The sequence below is a fragment of the Delphinus delphis genome, chromosome 16, assembly GCF_949987515.2.
Source record: "Delphinus delphis chromosome 16, mDelDel1.2, whole genome shotgun sequence".
Classification (NCBI taxonomy): domain Eukaryota; kingdom Metazoa; phylum Chordata; class Mammalia; order Artiodactyla; family Delphinidae; genus Delphinus; species Delphinus delphis.
Genome location: NC_082698.1, coordinates 61,755,290 through 61,778,253, shown reverse-complemented (window position 1 = coordinate 61,778,253; position 22,964 = coordinate 61,755,290). Strand labels below are relative to the sequence as shown.

The 22,964-nt window shown below is 53.6% G+C and overlaps 1 protein-coding gene across 6 annotated transcripts in view; it reads left to right on the top strand.

The window, feature by feature from the left end:
• PALD1 (phosphatase domain containing paladin 1) overlaps positions 1-22,964 on the top strand; it is a 140,781-nt gene that overhangs the window by 58,086 nt on the left and 59,731 nt on the right. For 5 of the 6 annotated variants that reach the window (XM_060034850.1, XM_060034849.1, XM_060034847.1 and 2 more), the window contains exons 18-19: positions 5,060-5,200; positions 21,579-21,734. In XM_060034850.1, the coding sequence (XP_059890833.1) occupies positions 5,060-5,200; positions 21,579-21,734 (297 nt within the window). The remainder of the gene's footprint in view (positions 1-5,059; positions 5,201-21,578; positions 21,735-22,964) is intronic. The other variant, XM_060034851.1, reaches the window with a different exon arrangement.

Below are 22,964 nucleotides of genomic sequence, written 5' to 3'. Positions count from 1 at the left end.
GCTCTTGTTTGTTGGAAGATTTTTAATCACAGTTTCAATTTCAGTGTTTGTGATTGGCCTGTTCATATTTTCTGTCTCTTCCTGGTTCAGTCTCAGAACGTTGTGCTTTTCTAAGAATTTGTCCATTTCTTCCAGGTTGTCCATTTTGTTGGCATAGAGTCGCTTGTAGTAGGATGCTTTGTATTTCTCTTGTGTCTGTTTTAACTTCTCCTATTTCATTTCTAATTTTATTGATTTGAGTCCTCTCCCTCCTTTTCTTGATGAGTCTGGCTAATGGTTTATCAATTTTGTTTATCTTCTCAAAGAACCAGCTTTTAGTTTTATTGATCTTTGCTATTGTTTTCTTTGTTTCTATTTCATTTATTTCTGTTCTGATCTTTATGATTTCTTTCCTTCTACTAACTTTGAGTTTTATTTGTTCTTCTTTCTCTAGTTCCTTTAGGTGTAAGGTTAGATTGTTTATTTGAGATTTTTCTTGTTTCTTTTTCCCTCTTAGAACTGCTTTTGCTGCATCCCATAGGTCCCGTAGGTTTTGGATCATCATGTTTTCGTTGTAATTTGTCTCTAGGTATTTTTTGATTTCCTGTTTGATTTCTTCAGTGATTCTATTTAGTAACGTATTGTTTAGCCTCCATGTGTTTGTGTTTTTTATGTTTTTTTCCCTGTAATTGATTTCTAATCTCATAGCATTGTGGTCAGAAAAGATGCTTGATATGATTTCAATTATCTTAAATTTACTGAGGCTTGATTTGTGACCCAAGATGTGATCTGTCTTGGAGAATGTTCCGTGTACACTTGAGAAGAAAGTGTAATCTGTTTTTGGATGGAATGTCCTATAGATATCAGTTAAATCTATCTGGTCTGTTGTGTCATTTAAAGCTTGTGTTTCCTTATTAATTTTCTGTTTGGATGATCTGTCCATTGGTGTAAGTGAGGTGTTAAAGTCCCCCACTATTATTGTGTTACTGTAGATTTCCTCTTTTAGAGCTGTTAGCAGTTACCTTATGTATTGAGGTGCTCCTATGTTGGGTGCATATATATTTATAATTGTTATATCTTCTTCTTGGATTGATCCCTTGATCATTATGTAGTGTCCTTCCTTGCCTCTTGTAACGTTCTTTTTTTTAAAGTCTTTTATCTGATATGAGTATTGCTACTCCAGCTCTCTTTTGATTTCCATTTGAAGGAATATCTTTTTCCATCCTCTCACTTTCAGTCTGTATGTGTCCCTAGGTTTGAAGTGGGTCTCTTGTAGACAGCATATATATGGGTCATGTTTTTGTATCCATTCTGTGAGCCTGTGTCTTTTGGTTGGACATTTTATCCATTCACGTTTAAGGTAATTATCGATACGTATGTTCCTATTACCATTTTCTTAATTGTTTTGGGTTTTTTTTTTTTTTTTTTTTGGTGGTACGTGGGCCTCTCACCTCTGTGGCCTCTCCTGTTGCGGGGCACAGGCTCCGGACGCGCAGGCTCAGCGGCCATGGCTCACGGGCCCAGCCGCTCCGCGGCATGTGGGATCCTCCCAGACCGGGGCACGAACCCGTGTCCCCTGCATCAGCAGGCGGACACTCAACCACTGCGCCACCAGGGAAGCCCATTGGGTTTGTTTTTGTAGGTCCTTTTCTTCTCCGTGTTTCCCACTTAGAGAAGTTCCTTTAGCATTTGTTGTAGAGCTGGTGTGGTGGTGCTGAATTCTCTTAGCTTTTGCTTATCTGTAAAGTTTTTGATTTCTCCATTGAATCTGAATGAGATCCTTGCCCGGTAGAGTAATCTTGGTTGTAGGTTCTTCCCTTTCATCCCTTTAAATGTGTCATGCCACTCCCTTCTGGCTTGTAGAGTTTCTGCTGAGAAATCAGCTGTTAACCTTATGGGAGTTCCCTTGTATGTTATTTGTCTTTTTTCCCTTGCTCCTTTCAATAATTTTTCTTTGTCTTTAATTTTTGTCAGTTTGATTACTACTGTGTGTCTCGGTGTGTTTCTCCTTGGGTTTATCCTGCCTGGGACTCTCTGCGCTTTGTGGATTTGGGTGGCTATTTCCTTTCCCATGTTAGCCATGTTTTTGACTATAATTTCTTCAGATATTTTCTCGGGTCCTTTCTCTCTCTCTTCTCCTCCTGGGACCCCTATAATGCGAATGTTGTTGCGTTTAATGTTGTCCCAGAGGTCTCTTAGGCTGTCTTCATTTCTTTTGATTCTTTTTTCATTATTCTGTTCCACGGCAGTGAATTCCACCATTCTGTCTTCCAGGTCACTTGTCCGTTCTTCTGCCTCAGTTATTCTGCTATTGATTCCTTCTAGTGTATTTTTCATTTCAGTTATTGTATTTTCATCTCTGTTTGTTTGTTCTTTAATTCTTCTAGGTCTTTGTTAAACATTTCTTGCATCTTCTTGATCTTTGCCTCCGTTCTTTTTCCGAGGTCCTGGATCATCTTCACTATCATTGTTCTGAATACTTTTTCTGGAAGGTTGCCTATCTCTACTTCATTTAGTTGTTTTTCTGGGGTTTTATCTTGTTCCTTCATCTGGAACGCAGCCCTCTGCCTTTTGTTCTTGTCTATCTTTCTGTCTGAATTAATTTTTGTATATGGTATAAGGTAAGGGTCCAAGTTCATTCTTTTGCATGTGGATATCCAGTTTTCCCAGCACCATTTGTTGAAAAGAATGTCCCTTCCCCATCGAATGGTTTTGCAAAAATCATTTGACCGTATACACGAGGGTTTATTTCCAAGTCTACACGTCGGTCCCTCAGATGTGATAGTTAGAACTCTCTCTACTCACACCCAGTCCTGTGCCAGGAGCTCTGTGTGTGCTCCCTTCTTCACCCTTCACAGGTTAGGTGCCCTTACTACTCCCAGTTGATAGATGAGGAAACTGAGGTGCTGGGAGCCAAGCTCATCACCCCAGAACCACGTCAGAGAGGTGATGGGGTCAGGGCACAAGCCAGGTAGTTGACCTCTGAATCTGTGTTCTAAAGTTACATCATGTGACCCAAGGATGCCCCTGTATCCCCATCCTTAGCCACCCCAAGACATGCTCATGTCTAGACCAGCTTCCTTTGTAAGTAATTCAGGCCTGTGGAGCCCACAGTCCAGTGGGGAACATTCAATAGACTGTGAAGAGTGCTGAAATAGACATTGGTTCTGAGCGCCAAAGGTGCAGCTGGGGGAGCCCAAGAGGGCTTCGTGGAGGAGGTGACATTTGAGTGCATTTTAGAAAGATGAGTGAGTCTCCTGGGGCTGGGGGGAGGGATAGTGTGCAGAGGGGATCAAACGTGCAAAGGAGGGAGTCTGGAAGGGGCAGGACCTGTGGAAGGCTGCAGTTGGCCAGAATGGAAGGAGGCAGGGCTGAGGTGGGGGCCCTGACTGTGAGGACCCTGGAAGACCACACTGTGTGTTTGACCTTAACCTTGGGGCCAGCAGAGAAGTAGGGGAGGTCGTGATCAGATTCTCATTCTGGAGGCCAGTGTGTGGAGGAGGGTGTGGAGAGGAGAGCCTGGGGCCTGAGTGAGGCGGGGGCCGCCTGGTGAACAGGAGTCCAGTCACTATTGGCTGGTCTTGGGGGCCATTGGTTGTGAGGCAAAGAGGGAAGACACCCAGGATGACCTCAGGTTTCTGGCTGGCGCTGGTGACAGCTGAGGAGATGAAGAATTCAAGGGGAGGAGCAATTTAGGGGGAGAGGCTAGGAGTTTGGTTTGTTGCATTTGAAAAAGCTGTAGCCCTCTGCCTGGGGAACTGCCCCTGGGCCATCCTGGGGACCTACCTGTGGTCCACACTCCTCTCAAATGAGATGTCCGACCCAGAGCTTGGGATCTGGGTGTGGCCTGAGCCGGATTAGCCGAGGGTCCTCCCAGGTGATGGCTCCTCTTTTCCCACTGGGCTGTAGCTCCACCGCTGCCGGCGTGCTGGCCCTGGGCCAGTTCCTTCTGAGAAACGCAGGGGTGAGGGAGCACCCTGCCTGCCACGATCCCGCTAGGGCCCAGTTGTGGAGATGGGTCAGATTGAGAGAAGAGCTGAGCTGGGTAGGGTTTTGGTCTCTTCTTCTTTTAGCATCGTCTGCGGGGCACCTCCTAGGTGGAAAAGCTATTGCTCTCGGGGATTAGGGAGCTTCTTGTCTGGTGGGGAGCAGACGTGAACAAGTGGGGACACGGATGGGATGGATGAGTAGGTAGACGTCGACTTCGGGGCTGTGAAAGGACCGAGCGGGCTGTTGGGGTGACTGAGGAGGCTCCAGGAAGGCGTTGGAGCCCTGGGGGGGGTGGGTTATGAGGGAGGCTGGGAGGCAGGTGGGGTCAGGCACTGGGGGACCTTGTAGACGTGGGGAAGCTTTCGGTTTTTATGTTGAGTGCCAGGGAGCCAGGAAGAGACTGAATCCCAGGAATTACACAAACAGGACATGCTCACACTTACACTTTCCTATGGCCTCTCTGGCTGCCAGCGAGGAGAAGGAGGGCCTGCTGCAGTGGGGGTGGGAGGTGCTGGAGGCTTGGGTTGGTGCTGGCGCAGGGGTTGCAGGGTAGGCACATCCAGAGGGGGGTCCGCAGGGGCATGGTCGGGAGGGTGACTATGAGGAGAAGCCCTGCCCTGCGGAGTGATCTTAACGGGCCTCAGTTTCCCCAAGTAAAGGGGGGCTTACTTCAGATGAGCGGTGTCCACACTGGGTTCCCCAGAGCTGGGTGTTTCCGAGGTGTCTGGGGGCTGCTGCCAGGTGGAGGGAGAGCCAGCGAGGCCCCAGCTTAGGCCTGTCCTGTATCCCCGCCTCGCCCCGCCAGCCCCAGTTACATGACAGCTATCTGTTTTATGGGTTAGAGTCCTGGATAAGGCTTCGTTTGAAGCAAGGTTCCTGCTGCTTAAAAAATAAGCACCTCTGGAGCTCTGGCCTCCGAGATACGGAGGAATGCCCTTGTTCCCCGCCCCCATCTGAGAAGCAAGGAGTGGTCAGGGCCTGGGCCTTGAGCCCAGTACGGCCCTTGGTGTGGGTGAACCTGTTGCCGGGGCTAGAGGGGCCCCCCCCCACCTTGGTCTTCTCTCTGCTCATTCCCCTCCTCTGGTCCCAGGTGGTGATGAAGGTGGTGCAGCTGCTGCCTGATGGGCACCGCGTGAAGAAGGAGGTGGACGCGGCCCTGGACACGGTCAGTGAGACCATGACGCCCATGCACTACCACCTGCGGGAGATCATCATCTGCACCTACCGCCAGGTGAGCCTCGGCCCTGGCCCGGGTGCCGTCCCCACGTGCACAGCCCAGGAGGCGGCCACCGTGGGTGTGAGGGCTGGGGGCCCCACGGGACCCGCAGGGGCTCTCGGTCGCTTCTTTACCTTCTGGAAGCGGAGGTGATCCCTGACATGGAAGTACGGCCAGCCCCGGCTCGTCCCGGCTGCGCTCTAGAGCGCTCGGTGGGGTGTGTGGGGGGGTGAGGTTCAGGGTATTTAGCAGCTGCTGCGGCTCTGGGACCCGTCAAGGATGTGACCGGTCAGAGGAGCACCCTGTCCTAGATCCCTGTGGTGCCAGGCATTCACTCTCCGGCTTCTGGGCCCTGGGGGCCCTGGGGACCCTGGGCAAGAGGCAGGTTGGTAGATGGGTCCTGGAGAGTGGCTGTTTAATATCCGACGGGGAAGCCGTTCAGTGTTTTCACAGCTGATGCTGCCTGAGGGACTGGGCATTCAATAATACAAACCCAAAGTTTTCTAAAGAAGTCCAGATTTCATATAAACATTCAGATTTTTAGCCTATCTAGAAAAAATGTGCCCTCCAGTCGGCTGTGGTTCCCCGTGCTCTGTCACATGGGGCCCAGCTGGTGCGGCCATGTAACCCGCCGGGCCGCTCTGGGCATCAGACTCTGTGGCCTCTGGCCTCTGTGTGGAGCACGCTGACCTGTTCTTGTTCTTCTCTGGCCCAGTGAACTTGCTTGGCTGCTGGAGAAGAAGAGGGTGCTGGAGTGGGAGGGAGCAGCTGTGGGGGAAGCCGAGGAGACTGAGCCTGAAGTGAGGGAGCACCCCTCTGGGTGCCGACCTTGTGCTCTCTGCTGTGGGCAGCAGTCCCCAAGGTCAGCTTCTGCCTGTGGCCCCTGCAGGGAAGAGGCAGCTCCAATCCAGCCCCACGCGCAGCCTGCATCTGGCACATGTGAATGGCTGATCCAGGCCAACCTTTGCTTAGGGTCATCGATCAGACCATGGTTGGGAAAAAGGGTGTTGGGCTAGAGACAGGCCATCTGGGGTCAGGCTGTGCCCAAGGTCAGAGGTCACTTGGAAGGGCCGCCGAATTTGGGGTGGGGAAAGGGGTTAAGGAGTTTCAGAAAATGGACTTTGCTGAGCTTTGGAAGATGGGCTCATTTTCCCCAGGGCCAGCAGCTCCATTGTATATCCCCTTTGGAGTTGCCTGTGGGTGTCACTCATGGTGGTCTCGTATTCTGCCACCAGGTGGCAGCAGTGAACTGAGAGCCTGAGCTCCTCCTTTCAGGACACCCTGAGAGGGCGGAGAACTGACGCTTCCATTTCTCTCTGTAGCTGGAGACCCAAGTAGTTGAAAAAGGATGCCTAGCCCTGCTTCAGAGCACCCATAGGCCCTCTCCCCACACTGACCACACTCTGTCAGAGTCCCCTTCTCCACGGCCCCTTCCTTCCGGCCCTGCTAGCCCTTCACTGCCTTTAGGCAATTTAGGGACCGCCCCCGCCAAAGGTGATAGGCCCTCCCCTCCTCTGAGCTCTGCAGCCGTGGATGTTCACTGTGGGGCACACCGAGGGTGCAGCAGGGAGCATCATGGGGACGTGAGCCTTGGGAAGAGAGGAGGGGTCCCACAGAGCTGGCCTTGAACAATCCCGAGGTAATGAGAGCCAGGCGAAGGCACTTCAGGCGGGAGGGAGCGCCTGGGCGAAGACCAGGAGGCTGAAAGGTGCGAAGCGAGTTCAGAAGCAGTGAAGGTGCTTCGGTGCCCGCGAACACAGTTGTGTTGGAAGTTGTCAGAGATGAGGCTGGGTGGGTGAGTTAGCTGTACTCTGCTGGCAGCGGGAGGGAAGGGTGGTGTGGTTGGGGCTATGTTCAGCAGTAGATGCTCTGGCTGCCTTTGGGGTGTGGGGTGTTTTAATGGAAGCAGAGCCAGCGGAGGACTCTCGCCCCCTCCCCGCCAGGCCAGCCCCCTCATCTCCGTTCCAAAGGCTAGGATGGTGCTAACCTCTGCAGTGGGAGGAGGGGAATCCCTGAGCCCCATTCCTGGGCTTCCTGGTGTTGGTGATGGAGGGATAAGGGTCCGGGGCAGAAGCAAGATGTAAAGTCATTCCCCAATGTGGCCACCAGGTGGCACCAGCGAGCTAGGGTCAAACTCTCAAAAGAGCTGAAGAGGAGGGGGGCCTGAGACACCCTCTAATCCAGTTCTTCTCACCCTGACTGCGCAGTCAATTCACCTCGGAGCTTTAAAACAGGCCATGCCTGAGCTCCATCCGCAGAGAATCTGATTTAGTTGGTCTGTTATGGGGGCCGGGGCATGGAGTTTTCCTTAAAGTAACTTAGGTGATTCCAAAGTACAGTCAAGGTTAAGTACCACGTACTCTAAGCAGGGGTCCCCAACTTTAGTGAGGTTCAGGATCACCTGGAGGACTTGTTAAAACGCATATTGCTGGGCCCACCCCCCGGCTTTTGATTCTGTAGGTCTGGGCGTCTAGCAAGCTCCTACATGATGCTGGTGCCCCTGGGCGGGGCCCGCACTGCGGGTTCTGCCGCTGGAGTGTCTGGCCGTCTTGCTCGCTCCTTTTATAGCAGCTTTATTGAGATGTAACTCACACACCACACAAGTCACTTATTTAAAGTGTGCAAGGCAATGGTTTTTAGTATATTCACAGAGTTGTGTAACCATCGTTACCACATCAACTTTAGAACATTTTCATCATCCCAAAAAGAAACCTCTTGTACCCACTAGTAGTTGCTCCCCATTTCCCCCTCCCCAAGCCCTGGGCAACCGCCGACCTACTTCCTGTCTCTGGGGATTCGCCTATTCTGGACGTTTCATATAAATGGCATTATACGATATTTGGACCTTTGTGACTGGCTTCTTTTACTTAGCATAGTATTTTTGAGGTTTATCTATATTGTAGCGTGTATCAGTATTTCACTCCTTTTTATGACTGAATACTGTTCTGTTGTGTGGATAGATCACATTTTGCTTATCTCTTCATCAGTTAACGGACATTGGGTTGTTTCCGTTTTCTCGCTATTTTGAATATAGAGCTGCTATGAGCATTCATGTATAAGTATTTGTGTGGACGTGTTTTCAATATACACAGGAGTGGAATTGCTGGGTCATATTATAACTTTAGGTTTAATCTTTTGGGGAACTGCCAGACCGTTTTCCAAAGTGGCCGCGCCATTTTATATTCCCATCAGCAGTGTGTGAAGATTCCAATTTCTCCACATCCTCGCTAACACTGGTGATTGTCCTTTTTAAAAATTTTTATTTATTTTTTTGGCCAGGCTGCGTGGCTTGTGGGATCTTAGGTCCCTGACCAGGGATTGAACCCACACCCTCGGCAGTGAAAGTGCAGAGTCCTAACCACTGGACCACCAGGGAAGTCCCTGGTGGTTGTCCTTTTTGACTTTAGCCATCCATTATAGCTGTAGCCCAGATGATTCTGTGGCTTCTTAGCTGGTCACTGAGAACTTTTGTGGGTGAAATGGGGCCTGGAGTCCTCACTCCCTGCATGGGAGACTGTGCATCTTTCTGCCCTTCTAGGAGGTCGTGTCTGGGTGCAGTGGCTTCTCTTGTTGCGGAGCACAGGCTCTAGGCACGCGGGCTTCAGTAGTTGTGGCTTGTGGGCTCTAGAGCTCAGGCTCAGTAGTTGTGGCGCATGGGCTTAGTTGCTCCGTGGCATGTGGGATCTTCCCGGACCAGGGCTCGAACCCATGTCCCCTGCATTGGCAGGAGGGTTCTTAACCACTCTGCCACCAGGGAGGTCCCAGGGATTGCCATCTTAACAATAGTCACTCTTCTGATCCATGAAGAAATGAGGTATGTTTCCATTTATATTGGTCTTCTTTAATTTCTTACATGATGTTTTGTAGTTTCTGGAGTGTAAGTTTTGTACTTGTCTTATTAAATTTATTCCTAAGTATTTTGTTATTTTTATGCTATTATAAATGGAATTGATTTCTTAGTTTTATTTTTTTAGTTTGTTCATTGCTACTGTATAGAAATACAACTGATATTTGTATGTGGGTCTTCTATCTTGCAACCTTGTAGAACTCGTTTATTAGTTCTAATACTTTTACTTTTTTAGTGAATTCCGTAGAATTTTCTGTATACAAGGTCATGTCATCTGCAAGTAGAGATATTTTATTTTTGTCTTTCCAATATGCATGTCTTTTATTTGATTTTCTTGTCTGATTGCCCTGGCAAAATCTTCCTGTACAATGTCGACTAGAAGTGGCAAGAGCAGACATCTTTGTCTTGTTCCTGATCTTAAGAGGAAAGCTTTCAGTCTCTCACCATTAAGTGTGATATCAGCTGTGGGTTTGTCACAGATATCCTTTGAGGAAGTTCTCTTCCATTCTTGGTTTATTGTGTTTTTTAATGAAGAGATGTTAAATATTGTCAAATGCTTTTTCTCTATCCATTGAGATGATTCTCTGGTTTTTGCCCTTTATTCTGTTGGTATAGTATATTGTTGGAATTGATTTTTGGAAATTAAACCAAGCTTGCATCCCTGGGATAAATCCTACTTGGTCTTGGTGTACGATCTTCTTTACATGTTGCTACGTTTGGTTTGTGGAGGATTTTTGCATCAAATTCATAAAAGCTATTGATCTGTAGAGTTCTTTTCTTATGATGTGTTTGGTTTGGCATCAGGGTAATATTGGCCTCATACAGTGTTACCCTGTCACGGGGAGACAAAAACCTAGGGAGGGAGAGAGGGTATCACAAGTGTGTTAGTCAGCTTGGGCTGGCATACCAGACCACCACAGACTGCGTGGCTTAACCAACAGAAATTTATTTTCTCACAGTTCTGGAGGCTGGCAAGTCCAAGATCAAGGTTCTGGCTGATTGAGTTTCTAGTGAGGGCTCTCATCCTGGCTTATATACAGCCGCCTTCTCACTGTGTCCTCTCATGGCCTCTGTGTGTGTGTGTGTGTGTGTGTGTGTTTTGTGTGTACGGAGAGAAGGGAAGGGAGGGAGGGGGCTCTCTGGTATTTCTTCTTATAAGGACACTAATCTCAGAGGTCGTCTAATCATAGACGCCTTCCAGCCTGGAGGTGCTGTTAGAGAACAAAGAAAGAATCCAAAGAGCGTATTCCTAGCCCAGGTTTCACAGACCAGTGTTAACAAAGGGAAGGATCTTTCAAGGGTTGCCAACATGTAGCCTTGTTAAATGTGTTCATTTTAAAGGAAGGAAGGAAGTAAAGAAGCAAAAATTTAAAAAACCCAACTACCATCTAACATGGTTGGCATTTTAGAAAAGAAAGGTTATTTTAGTACCAGAAAAGTAGGGTGGGTGTTCTCAGAATAGAGGACAGTCCTTGAAAAGATTTATATTTCTAAATTCCTGCGGAGTTGTGAGACTGGTCATAGACCTAGATTTGGGAATTGCGACGAGGCCACTGTTTACTTTAGTCAGAAAGGCAGAATGCCTCCTTCAGGGTCACCCTACACTCGCCCAGGCCTGACTGGACCCAGAGCCCCTGTCCTGCCTGAGGTCAGGGTGATCTGAGCGGTCCCAGCTGCCTCCAGATTTGAAGGGGCATCTGGCCAGCTAGGTGTGTGTGTGTGGACCCTGGAATGGATTTAATTATGACTGTCAATCCCCGTGTGGATGGGAAGGAAGCAGGTTAGATTGTCCTGGGTTGACTGGTGGAAGGAACGAGGATATGGGCGCTGGAAGGCGCTGGGTTCCTACAGGGCCATCTTCATCCTCTCCGACTACCTTTGTCCCCGCGCCTACAGGCTGGATTAATGGTGCTTCCTCGCAGCGCTGTGTGTGGGAAGGACACAGTAAATGTTCGAAAATGGGAGGTCCCAAGGATCATTGTAGGGCACAGTGCCCTGTGATGTTCTTCCTAGCTGCAAACCCCCTGAACAGACTCTCAGATTTTAGTGCCAAGGGGACTTAGAGAGCATGTGACCTTTCTGTTTACAGATGAGCAGGAGAGCGGACTGCCCAGGGCCCCACGTGAGTTGATGGCAGATCAGGGATGAGAGGCAAAGATCCTCACTCCCAGCCCCGAGCCCCTCCCCTGACCACGATGCCCTTGACCCCAGGTCTCAGTCCACGTTGCCCTGGTGGGCTGTGGTGGGCTTGCTGAGGCTCCAGAGGCAGCTGCTTCCTCTACCCTTTCCCTCTGACGGACTGACTCCTCTGGAAATTGGCAGCCATGTCTCACCCCTGGTACCTGGCTGTTTATTTAGACCCCTGCCCTCTGGTTTCAAGCCGGAAGCCCCTGGCTGCTCTCCGGTGGAGCCTGCAGTTGTCTGCTCAGAGCAGGCCAGGTGCTGCATGTGCAGTGACTCTCGTTCGCCTGGTTGGACACCCAGGACCTCTGAATGGAAATGGACCTCAGCCCAGGCTCAGGTTGGGGGTGTATCGCCTACGTGGGCTCCATTTGCCTGGGAACATTCCAGGTCCTGTCCACATTCTGCCCATCAGAAGCTTTCCTCCCAGGATCCCACAGCCTTGGGGTTCTGAGACTGTCAGCAGCACGCACTCCTCAGCTTCCTGCCCTGCACCCCAGATCCCCCAAACAGTGCCTTTCCCTTCCCTGGCCCCGCCAGGTCCAGCAGTCAGCTTACACCTTAATCACAAGCAATTAAGAAAACGGCTCCTGGAACCTGGCGAGTGACTTCTGCCAGCTGTAAACCTATTTCAGGGCCCTTGGTGGAGAAGAGCGGGAGAACGTGGGGGTTGCTGCTCTGTCGTGGAGCAGAAAGGAGGGCTCAGAGTGTGTGTAAGTCTCCGTCTGCACGGCGAAGTCACACAACAGCGACGAGGACTCTTTGCAGCTTGTTTGTGGTTTTGGAAATGATAGTAGCCCATTACCCAGCCTCCCAGGGACGGTTTCAGTTTTGCCTTCTCTTCCTGTTGTTCTCTGGGCCGGTGATGGTACCGTGAGCCTCACAGCACATGCTGCTCTTTCTGGTCTTTGTGCCTGTGCGCTCACTTCCTCTCACGGGGTGATCACGCTGTGTACACAAGCTGGCCTGCTCATTCACCTGGATGACGTTCTTCCACTTAAGCATGTGCTCCGTCAGCACATGCTTGCTGAGCGCCTGTCCTGTGTCTGGGGATGGAGCCGTGAGTGAAGCTTCACTGAGCTTAGATCCTAGTAGAATGAGGAGAGGCTCATTAATACATGGCTTGAGCTCGTGGACCCTTTAGCCTGTCTGTTGAAGAGCCTCTACATCATCCTGTGTAATGTCGGCATGATACCTGGTTGAGTGGATGTACTGCGGCATCGCCTGCTCTTCCTGTGGAGGTGGCCCGTGAGATTACTTCCTGTTGTTCTCTGGGCTGGTGATGGTACCGTGAGCCTCACAGCACATGCTGCTCTGCCATCCATGTGGCTTGTTTCTGAGGCTGATTCTTAGAAGTAGGATTATTGACTGAGTTGAAAAATAGGAACTTATTTTTTTAAATTATTTTGGAAAATTTCAAACAGAACAATTCAAAGTAGGGAGAATAATTTTCACAGACCCTTGTGTGGCCACCTCCCAGCTTCAGGAATCAGGGCCAGTCTTATTTCATCTGAAGCCCTACCAGTGCCACCCACTACCCCAACTGGATTATTTTGAAACAAGTCCCAGACCTCATATTACTTCCTCTATAAATATTTCAGCATATCCATCAAAGAAGGGATCTTTTAAAAAAGACCATCATAGGGACTTCCCTGGTGGTCCAGGAGTTAGGACGCTGTGCTTCCACTGCAGGGGTCACGGGTTCGATCCCTGGTTGGGCAACTAAGATCCCGCAAGCTGCGGCGTGGCCAAAAAAAAAAAAAAAAAAAAAGACCATCATAACGCCATTATCACACCTAAAACGACTGTGATTTCTCATCCTCCAATACCTAGTCAGTGTTAGATTTTCTTACTGATCTCACGATGTATTTCTGCAGTTGGAGCAGGGCCCAAACAAGATCCACGGGTGGCATTTGGCTCATGAGGCCCTTACGTCTCAATGAATCTAGAACATTTCTCCTCCTTTCCTCCCCTGAAGTGAGCGTGACGAGGTAACCAGGTTATCTTCCCGGGCGTCCCACAGTCTGGAGCTTGCCGATTGCACCTGTGGGTTTAGTTGAGCCTGTGTCGCAGTTCCCGTGCTTCCTGTCAATGGGTAGCGCAGAGGCGTGATCGGACTTGGCTGGGTATTTGGCCGGTACAGTCGCGGGTGGTGCCGTGTGCTGCCGCGGGGGCCTGGAAGGTCCTGTGGCCTCTGCTGTGACCTGGCGGCTGCTGGCGGTCATCCCCTGGATTCCTTATTTCCTTGGGGGTTTGCAAAATGCTGATACACCGGCTCCCTCGTTCCCTCTGCATTAATTAACTGCTGTACTTCCAGAAAGAGCCGTCCCCGAGATGCAGTGAGGGCAGGAAGGCAGGCCCTTGGATTTACCCGTCCCCAGGGGAGGTTTGGGAGACACTTCTCTGTAGCCGAGTGGAGGTACTCAGTAAGCCCTAACGTTCCTCCAGACTCGGATGGCACTGGAGTCTGTGGTGAGGGCCTGGGGGTGACTGGGTGGGGTGGGCCGGGAGAGGGCAGAGGGAGGGGCTCATGAGGGGAGGCTGGGAGTCGCTGGAGGCCAGGGGGCCAAGGACACATGGGGCCTGGGTGGTGTCCACGCCAGGCTCAGAACCAGCCTGGGAGGGGCCCACGCCAGGCCGACTGTATACATTTTCACATCCACAGTCTGGCTCGGTCCTCCCTGTGTGCCTGTGCCTGACCAAGTCAGCTTGTAACGTTGCCTCCATTTGAGGAAGGGAGGCCCTGGGCTTGTCCGAGGGCACACAGCTGGTAGATGATGGCAGGAGGAGAGCACGACTCCAGCCCCCGACTCCCAGATCAGACCCTCTCCACTGTACCACACTGCCGCCCAGGGAAGAGGGGGCAGTTTCACCTCCCTTGCCCATCTGCAGCCCCACTGGGGGAAAGCATAAGGCCTGGAAGCCATGGTCCTTGTCCTTGTATTCCCCGCCTAAGTAAGGGGAGGAGCCCAGCGGACAAGAAGACATCCCACACTTGGGTCTTGGCTGTAGAAGGGCATGGGGCCAAACCTGCGCACACATTTTCCGTGGAGACAGACCTTCCCCGGTGTAGCAGTCTGGACGCCTCTCTTTGCCGAGGCCTGTCTCAGGCCGCCTGGCCTCTGGGGGCTGCAGCCCATGATGCCTCCTCCATTCCTATAGAGGCAGTGAGTTTGGCTCAGGGCCTGATCACCCCATGTGTGTGAGGGGGCCACAGTGCTCAGGGTATTTTTAAAAATGCCTCAATAGGAAAAAAGAAAGAGAAAATCCTTTGAACTAAGCCACTCCATGAGTTTGGAATAGAGGTGAGAAGACTGGGCCCCCGACTGAGGAGAATCCAGGGGGCCCCCAGCCCACAGGGGTGACACCATCGGGTGAATGAGTGTGTTTCTTGCTGGGCCTGGAAAGGGAAAATATTTGTGACAGAAACCAAGGTCAGGGCTCCTGAAGGAAGTCCTGTTAGAATCATTAATGCCAAGGGCATTTTTCCTTAGCCTTGGCTAGTGACATTAATTCTGTGTTAGTTCTGTGTTTGAGACAGTCTGATGTGTCTCCCGTCTGTCCCTTCGGAGGAGTTTGAGGAAAATCTGAGGTGAAGGTACCACACGGAGAGAAGTAAAACGTCCTTTGGTCTCAAATCGAGATTTATTTTATAGACTGTGATGCTTTAACTTTGAGCCGCGCTTTTTGAGTTTTCTAAGAACTTCCCTCTCTTTCCTCTGATCCTCAGAGCAGCTGGTGAGGAGGTGAGGGTGTGTTTTATTAGACCCATTTTCCTGAGGAAGACACTGAGGCCTAATGAAGTTTTGTGACCAGCTGGAGGCAGGGTTAGCACCAGTCTCCTAACTCCTTGGCCTGCATTCCTTTCCTTCACTGTGATGGCCATGACCCAGGGGACAGTTCTCTTGTGGCAGAAAAAAAAGGGCTGGCAAGGAAGCCACCAGCCCTTCCTGGTTGCACTGCCCTGGGTTGGTGCAGAGTTGCTAAGAGGTCAGAGAGATCCAGCTCAGCACCGCAAGGGCGAAGATTATTTCTTCTTTTAAAATAAATTTATTTATTTATTTATTTTTGGCTGCATTGGGTCTTCTTTGCTGTGCGGGCTTTCTCTAGTTGCAGCGAGTGGGGGCTACTCTTCATTGCAGTGCGCGGGCTTCTCACCGTGGTGGCTTCTCTTGTTGTGGAGCACGGGCTCTAGGTGCTCCCGCTAGGAGCACGGGCTTCAGTAGTTGTGGCACGCAGTCTCAGTAGTTGTGGCTCGCGGGCTCTAGAGCACAGGCTCAGTAGTTGTGGCGCACGGGCTTAGTTGCTCTGCGGCATGTGGGATCTTCCCGGTGCAGGGATTGAACACGTGTCCCCTGCATTGGGAGGTAGATTCTTAACCACTGCACCACCAGGGAAGTCCCGAAGAGTATTTCTTAAGAGAAATGTAGAGAGAGAGAGCTCTGGCCCTGAGCCCCAAGTCGGTCTCTCTCTGTCTCTCCAAGACTCCGGCATGGCCAAAGTTGTTCCCTGGAGACCTCATCCTGGTAGGTAAAGTGTCTCAGGCCCTGCAATTAGAGCAACCCTGGAATGCTGTGAACTGTCGCGTAAAATATGATGGAAGGAAAGGGTTGCTTCCCAAGGCTCTTTCACACCAGGCCAAAATAGAGCCAGTGGATTGGTGAGCAGCTTTCATTCAGATGGAGTGTGTGGGTGTGGGTCTGTGTGTGTAAGTGTGAGTGTGAGAGTGTGTGAGTGTGTGAGTAGGCTCATGTTCTCAGTAGTTGAGACCTCCCTTGCTTTCCCTTCGTTCCCATCAGACGGCTGAGCTGGAACCACTTCCACCCTCCGGGTGACTATGCTGGTTTGTTCAACGGCATCCGTCAGGGGAACACTGACAGGGTGCCAGGCGTGGTTTCTGAATGTGCGCCATCAGGCTTGGGATTTTCAGTGGTTTGGGAGGGGTTCAGATCTCAACCCCACCCCTCCCTGCCTCCCCCCTCTCCCCCGCACCCTCTCCGTCTCCTGAGACCCTGCCTCTGTGCTCATTGCTGTCATTGTCAAGTTCGTGGTTGTCACTAAAGGTGCCTCTTTCTGCTGCTCATCTCTGTTCCACGTACAAGGGCTCATCCCTGAAACCCTGACTCAGACCCTGCCTGGCACAAGTAGGGCTTCACAGATGTCTGCCTGTGAGCGGATGGAAAGCGGACAGTTGCGTAAGTCATTGTGTGATTAAATAGGAAGGCCGCCCCTTCTACCACCACTGTATCTTTTGGTTCTTTGTCCACATCGTTGGTCTCCAGGAGAGGGCGCTCTTCTCCAAGCAACCAGAAGAGCCCTGGGAGGGGGTCGGAAACCCTGGTTCTAGCCCAGGCTCTGCTAGTAACTTCTGGCACAACCTTGGGCAAATCACTTTGACCTGCCTGGGCCTCTGCTTTTCCATCTGTCACCCGGGGTCACTACTGCTGCCCCACCTGCCTTGAGGGGTGGCGGTGAGCACCTGCCTGGGTACCGGTGAGGTGGGAGTGGGGTGTACAGTGGCCGGGACACCAGGCTGACTACCTTGGTTATGTGTAGGGACAGTGGGATCCTGAGGCCAGGACCGTGTCTGGTCAGCACTGAATCCCAGAACCTGGTCTAAGGGTGACTGGTGTTTGTTGAACGAACATCAGAGAAGCACATGGTGCCAGGTTTAGCCCCTTCATGCTTTGAAAGTGCTGATCAAAATATGACATCTTTGGAAAATCAGTTACCCGCCTCTGGGGCAAGGGCCTCTTTCTCCCTTCTGGAGACTAGGCGTGGAAAGCATCCTTGGGCGTGAGGCCCTTCAAGCCCACGCAGGCCTGAGGATGGAGTCTGCAGGGACTCATGCAAAGCCCCCAAGGAGAGGGGTGGCGTTCAATTTTGAGAAGAAGGGTGGGGTCTGAGCTCTGGGGCCCTGCCCCTTAGAAACTGACCATCTTTGAGGGCTTTGGGCCGCCCGCCCAGTCTGGACCCCGCCTCAGCTGGAGGGCGGTGGTCGCCAGGCCATGCTTGTTCCTGGGGAGCGGGTGGGGAGAGGGCAGCAGGGAGGTTCCAGTAATGACTGCAGGGTCACTCTGGTGCCGCACGGGGAATAGACAGCAGGGGCGGGGTTGAGGGCGGTGGCAGGGAGGCCAGTCAGATGCCGTCACTGAGATGAGGTGGCTTGACTGGGGCGTGAGAGGGGGCAGCTTCTGGGGGTGTGTTGACATAGAGTTGACAGGATTCCCTGATTGGCTGGATGTGGGGCTGAGAAAGGGAGAAGTGGAGGAGGGATGTCGGTTTGGGCCTTAGCAGCAGGAGTCGCCTGTGAGATGGCGAGCTTGTGGGCAGGGCAGGTTTGGGGAGCGGTCCCGAGGCCCGTGTGGAGTGTGCTGTGGAATTTGAGGAGCCCGAACCTTGTCCACGTGGAGCTCTTGAGCAGTGGTTACACGTCTGAGTCCGGAGCCCCCGGCACAGGTGCACACGTGGGGGTCCCCAGGGAATCTGGAAGCTCAGTCCTAGATGACACTGAGAGTATGACACTGAAAGGGCGACATGACCCAGGGAGTGAGTGCCCGTTGACCAGCTGAGCACCCTCTGCACGCTGGGTCCTAGTCAGACGCTCAGGGCAGCGGGAGGGAGGTGGAGATGGAAACCTGGCTGTAATCTGGTGCCTGCCGCCCCGGCATATCGCTGTCTTGAGGAGGCCAGTCATGCCTTGGAGAAGCAATTAGAAGCCTTCGCGATGGAACGTAATGCAGTAGTTAGTGAACTGGTGCAGAGCAGAGGAGGCTGGGAAGCGCGCGGTGGGGCTGGATGCTTCAGAGCCTCGGGAGGCAGTGGCTTGTCCAGGGCCTGGAGGGACAGCTGAATGCGGCCAGCCCCGGCGGAGGGGAGGGCATTCCAGGCAGGAGGAAGAGAGAGGGTAAAGGTACGGAAGCAAGAGTGAGGCAGGGAGCACTTGGACTTGACTGTGGTGGAAAGGCCTAGGGTGTTAGGAGAGCTGGGGTTTTGGAGTTCATGTCCCAGCTTGGAGCTCTGTGACCTTGCTGAGCCCCGTCTGCACCATGAAGTGTCCCTCTTGCTTCATGGGTTTGCTGGAGGGCATATTAGAATCTCCTCATCAGATCTGCGTGCGTTGTGCTCGGCCTGGCACCTGCATGCAGGGGGCCTGGGCACACCCGGGGAGGCTTTCCAGCCCTGCCTCCACGGGCCTCTCCCATGTGGCCCAGCAAGGAGCAGCGCACCTCGGGGCCCGCGTTGATGCTGGGCAGACAGGAAGCTTGAGAGGCCTGATGAACCCAGGGCCCTGGCCACTTTCCCTGGGCCCCGTCTGTTTTAGCGCTTAGCCCCCAGTGGACGAGGAAGCCCTGTCCGCTCCACCACAGCTAATGACAGCCTGGCCTGCCAGGCCATCTAAAAACAGCTCCACTATTTTTATCTACTGGAGGTGGCTGGCCTGTCCTCTTCCCCAGACAGTGCCAACCTGGGGTGACTTTAAGGAAACCAGGGCTTTGCTAGGAAGATGGGTCATTGTCTCAAATCATGGACTACGGTCGGGCAGGAAGCGCCCACGGAACCTTCCGGTGGGTGTCCGGCGTCACCTTGACCCAGTGGTCTGAATTTAGAGATAATTCCACCCTACCTTGCCAGTAGGGTCTCGGAAGGAATCACTTGACCTCTCCACCCAAGGTGTTCCTCAGAATCCTTGCTGGAATCTCTGGGGGCAGCAGGCTTCTGTCCCCTCTGGAGCAGGGGCACCAAGAGGATAGAGCCGCCGCGGCTCTGCGCCCGGGGCCAAGTCCCGAGCTGAGGCCTCTTCACACCCAACAGGAAGTTACTTCTGAGCTCTTGAAAGTAGTTTAAAATGACTCTGCCTGGTGGCACTGTGGGTGAATTCCTTTCCTTCTTTCTAAGAAAATGTGTTTAACTAGGCTCCCAGCCTTTGGATGGAGACTGGGGAGCAGCGTAAGGGATCGGGTGGTGAATGCCCAGCGCCGCGCGGCATGAAATAGTCACCCTTAGAGACAGGCAGAGTCATGCTGTATTGGCCGCAGTTTGTATTTAGGTAAAATCTTCTTTTTTTTTTTTTGGTCCACTGCCTAATTTCTAAGCAAAACTGCTTTTCTTTGAGCAGTTGGTTGGTTGAGCCATCCTTAAAACAGTAGACGTCCTGCCCCTACCGGCCCCAGTCAACTTCCCGCACCCGTGGCCTTGGGGCCATTCCTACCCTCACATCTAGAAGCCCTCGCTGGCCCCTTTGTCTGTAGGGTCAGGGCTTGCCTGGCTCTGGGCCCCCTGCTGCTACAAACCCCTCCCCCTCTGCCTCACTCTTTGACCCTTTCCTCCCCCTCTCAGGGCACCTCAAATCCTCCTCGTCTTGGAGGCCCTCCCTCGTCCACTACCTGCCTTGCCTCGATCCCGTGGTCCGGCTGCACTGGGTGCTTGGCAGTTGTCCCCTGTCTCCCCCAGACCACGAGTGTCTGCGGGCAGGGCCTGTGTGTGCCCCACCTTTGTGCCATGGCTGTGGCCCCCGTTCTGTGAATGGCTGGACCCGTGTGGCCCCCCAGGGTTTATAGGTGCTTCCTCATGCCATACTTTACTGAGCGATGTGACCTCCAGCAACGTGGGGCTGAGAGTTTAAATGGCAGAGCTGGGACCAGAGCCCAGTCTTGTCTCCCAGGGAGTAAGGCCCTGGCTGCGGTCCCCTTGCCCCAGCTGGGCCCTGTTCGCTGTCCCCAAGGTTCCAGAGCTCCTTCTGGACGGGGTGGTGGGCCAACCGCCCACTCCCACGACCCTGGGGGCAAAGACGGCAGAGGCCTCAGAGGCTGAGTCACCCGAGGCAGAAGTGGGAGGTGCGGGACTCCAGGTCCCACAAGCAAGCCGGCTCCAGCTCGCGGTTCTTAGGGCTGTGGGTCGTGTCGTGTCTGGGGCGGGGGCCTACCCAGGAACCTTCCTGAAGCGGCCTGGAGGAGACTCGTGTAGGCTGACGTGTGCCTACGTGGGAGGGCTTCCAGCTGTGGCCCAGTTGTTGGGAGGCTGCCCTTCCTGGTTCCCAGAGGCCCGGGGGCTGGCTGTCCCTCCCCCGGGTGTTCCCGCTGCCTGAAGGTATGGCCGCTGTGCCACATCCTCTTCTTGGAGCAGAGAGAGCTGCCGTGGGCTCTGGCTGGAGGCCAGGGTGGGGGTGGTGTGGGTGAGCAGGGGGAGGGTGCAAGTGCAAGGTGAGGTGTGGCGTTCAGTTCCCCGGGCTCCCCGCTAGGGTGACGGTCCCTCTGCGGTGGGTTGGAGGAGCACGCTCAGATATGGTGGCAGCCACCCGGCAGGGGGAGAGCTGGCTCTGTGTGTCCTGGGCCTTGTCCCCCCGCCTTCCCACTGGGCCCGACACGGAGGAGGACCTGGAGGGGACCCCATGTAAGGCCTCTTCCTTCTGAGCGTTAGTCTCCCGCGAGTCTTCCGTTAACAGGTCCCTCCTATTCTCAAAGCTTCAGTGGCTCCCCGGTGCGAAAGCCACAGAGCTCAACCCTGGCTCCCTAGAATGGCCCCGGGGACTTTTCACTGTCCCTGTGCCCAGGCCCACCCCCTGGAGGTTCCCGTCTGATTGGTCTGGGGTGGGGCCCAGGCATCTGCACGCCAGGGTTGGGAAGCTGGCTTAGAGGGTAGACTTCTTGGCGCCAGGGTGGCTTCCACAGTTGGGGGCCAACCCAGTTCCCGTCTTGTCCCTTCACACCCTTGTTCCAGCCAGGCCAGCCCCTTCCCGGTCCCCCTACCTGCTGGGCACCATCCTCACCTCTGGCCGCCCCGTCTGGTGTTCACTGTCTTTATCCGAGTCCACGCAGGCCCTCAAGGCCCAGCTGCATCCTGTGCTCTCTGGGAAGCTACCTTTAGTCACTCGGCTGTTCCTTCCCTCCCTAGCATGGCCTGTTCTCCTAGAAGGTGCTCAGGATTGCCGTTCAAAAGACCGATGCCCCACCCTCCATCCCAGCCTGTCCCTCCCTGAGCTCCCGTCCCTGTTGCTGACCCTGCTTCTGTGGTCTTTCTGTGTCTGTCCCCAGCCTTGGAGAGTGTGTGTGTTGTGTGGGAGTGTGTCTGTATGTGTGTAAGTATGTCGGCGTGTGTGTGTATGGTTTGTGTGTGAGTGTGGAGTGTGTGTATGCAGTGTGTGTGTGTGTATGTGACTGTGTTGTGTGTGGGGTGTGTGTGACCGAGGGCATGTGTGTGAGGTGTGTGTGAGTGTGTATATGTGTGTGTGTGGGGGGGCTGTGTACGATTGTGAGAGTCTGTGAGTGTGTGAGTCGGGTGTATGTGTGTAGAGCGTGTGTGGAGTATCCCCGGCTGGGGGTGAGCACCCACTCTGACTCCCGCCCCGTGCCGTCTGTCCTCTAGGCGAAAGCGGCCAAGTCAGAGCGGGAGGCCCGGAGGCTGCAGCTGCGGAGCCTGCAGTACCTGGAACGCTACGTCTGCCTGGTGCTCTTCAACGCGTACCTCCACCTGGAGAAGGCTGGCTCCTGGCAGAGGCCCTTCAGCACCTGGATGCGGGAGGTGAGGGCGGGGGCGGGGGCCGGGACCGCCCTGTGCGTCTTCCCCGGGCCCAGGGACAGGCGGGCAGGGTTGAGCGGGCAGAGTTCTCATCTCACTGTACAGGACGCTTCCCTGTGCCTGAGATCGTGTCTCGTTCAGCTCTGGGTTCCCAGCACGGCCTCCGCGCTCAGCAGGCAGTGAGTGGATGGGTGAGGCGGGGGAGGGAGGAGACGAGGCGCCTGGGGACACAGCAGGGCGGGTGCTGGGCTGAGCCCCTGCTCCCTGCCTGCGTCCCCCAGGCCAGCGTCACCTGGGTGCTACACGCCTGCCCACTGTTGTGCCCTACTGGCTTCCCGCTGTGGCTCGGCCCCTGCTGCCTTGCAACCGTGACCTCGGACAAGTTAGTTAGCCCCTCTGAGCTGCTGTCCTCGGCGTTACAGCGTCAGCACCACCTCAGGAGGCTGTGGTGGGGATTCCGTGAGATGCATACAGTGCCATCTGCCAGAGCTCGTGTGAGCGGGTCTGCCTTACGTGGCGACTGTATGCTCCCATTCTACAGAGGAGGAGACTGAGCGCAGAGAGGTTAGGTGCCGTGTTGACGGTCAGCGTTAGAGCAGGTTGTTTGGCGCCAAAGCCCACCATGTCTGGCCTAAGACGCTGCCCTCTCTTGCCGCCTCCACCCTCCCTCTCTGCTTGCCTCTTCCTGTTTCTTCCCCCAGCTCGGCTGCTTTTAGAGGAAGAGCCGCTGCCTCGGCACCTCTAGGGCAGGAGAAAGGCCTCCTTCCCTCCTTGGCAGAGGGGCCTGTAATTACCTCTCCACCGGGACACTGGCCCCTACTGACCTCACCAGACTGTCCTGGCAGTTCTAATCTGGACTCAGGGCTGGAATTAGCTCCCGTGGGGCAGGTGTGCAGGAGGATGGGAGGCTGTGCTGGGTATAGGAAGGGTAGGGGGGCTTAGGTCTGTGTGCACGTGGGGTCAGAGCTGTGAGGGAACAGAGGCAGGGAGGCCACCACGGGGCCTGGTGGCGGGAGTGGTGGCTGCCGGGCGTTTCTGCTGAAGGTGAGCCTTCCGGGTGGTCCTGATAGGGCATGGGTCACACCAAGGCCACCTTGGGGCTACCCTCTTGAGCAGGCCTTGGGCTCAGCTTCCTCTTGGAGGTGGAGATGAAGGTGGTGGGGAACCTAGGACACTTCTGCTTGGGTTCTGCTCAGAGAGCTGAAATCGGGGGGACCAGGGGCTGGGGAGCTC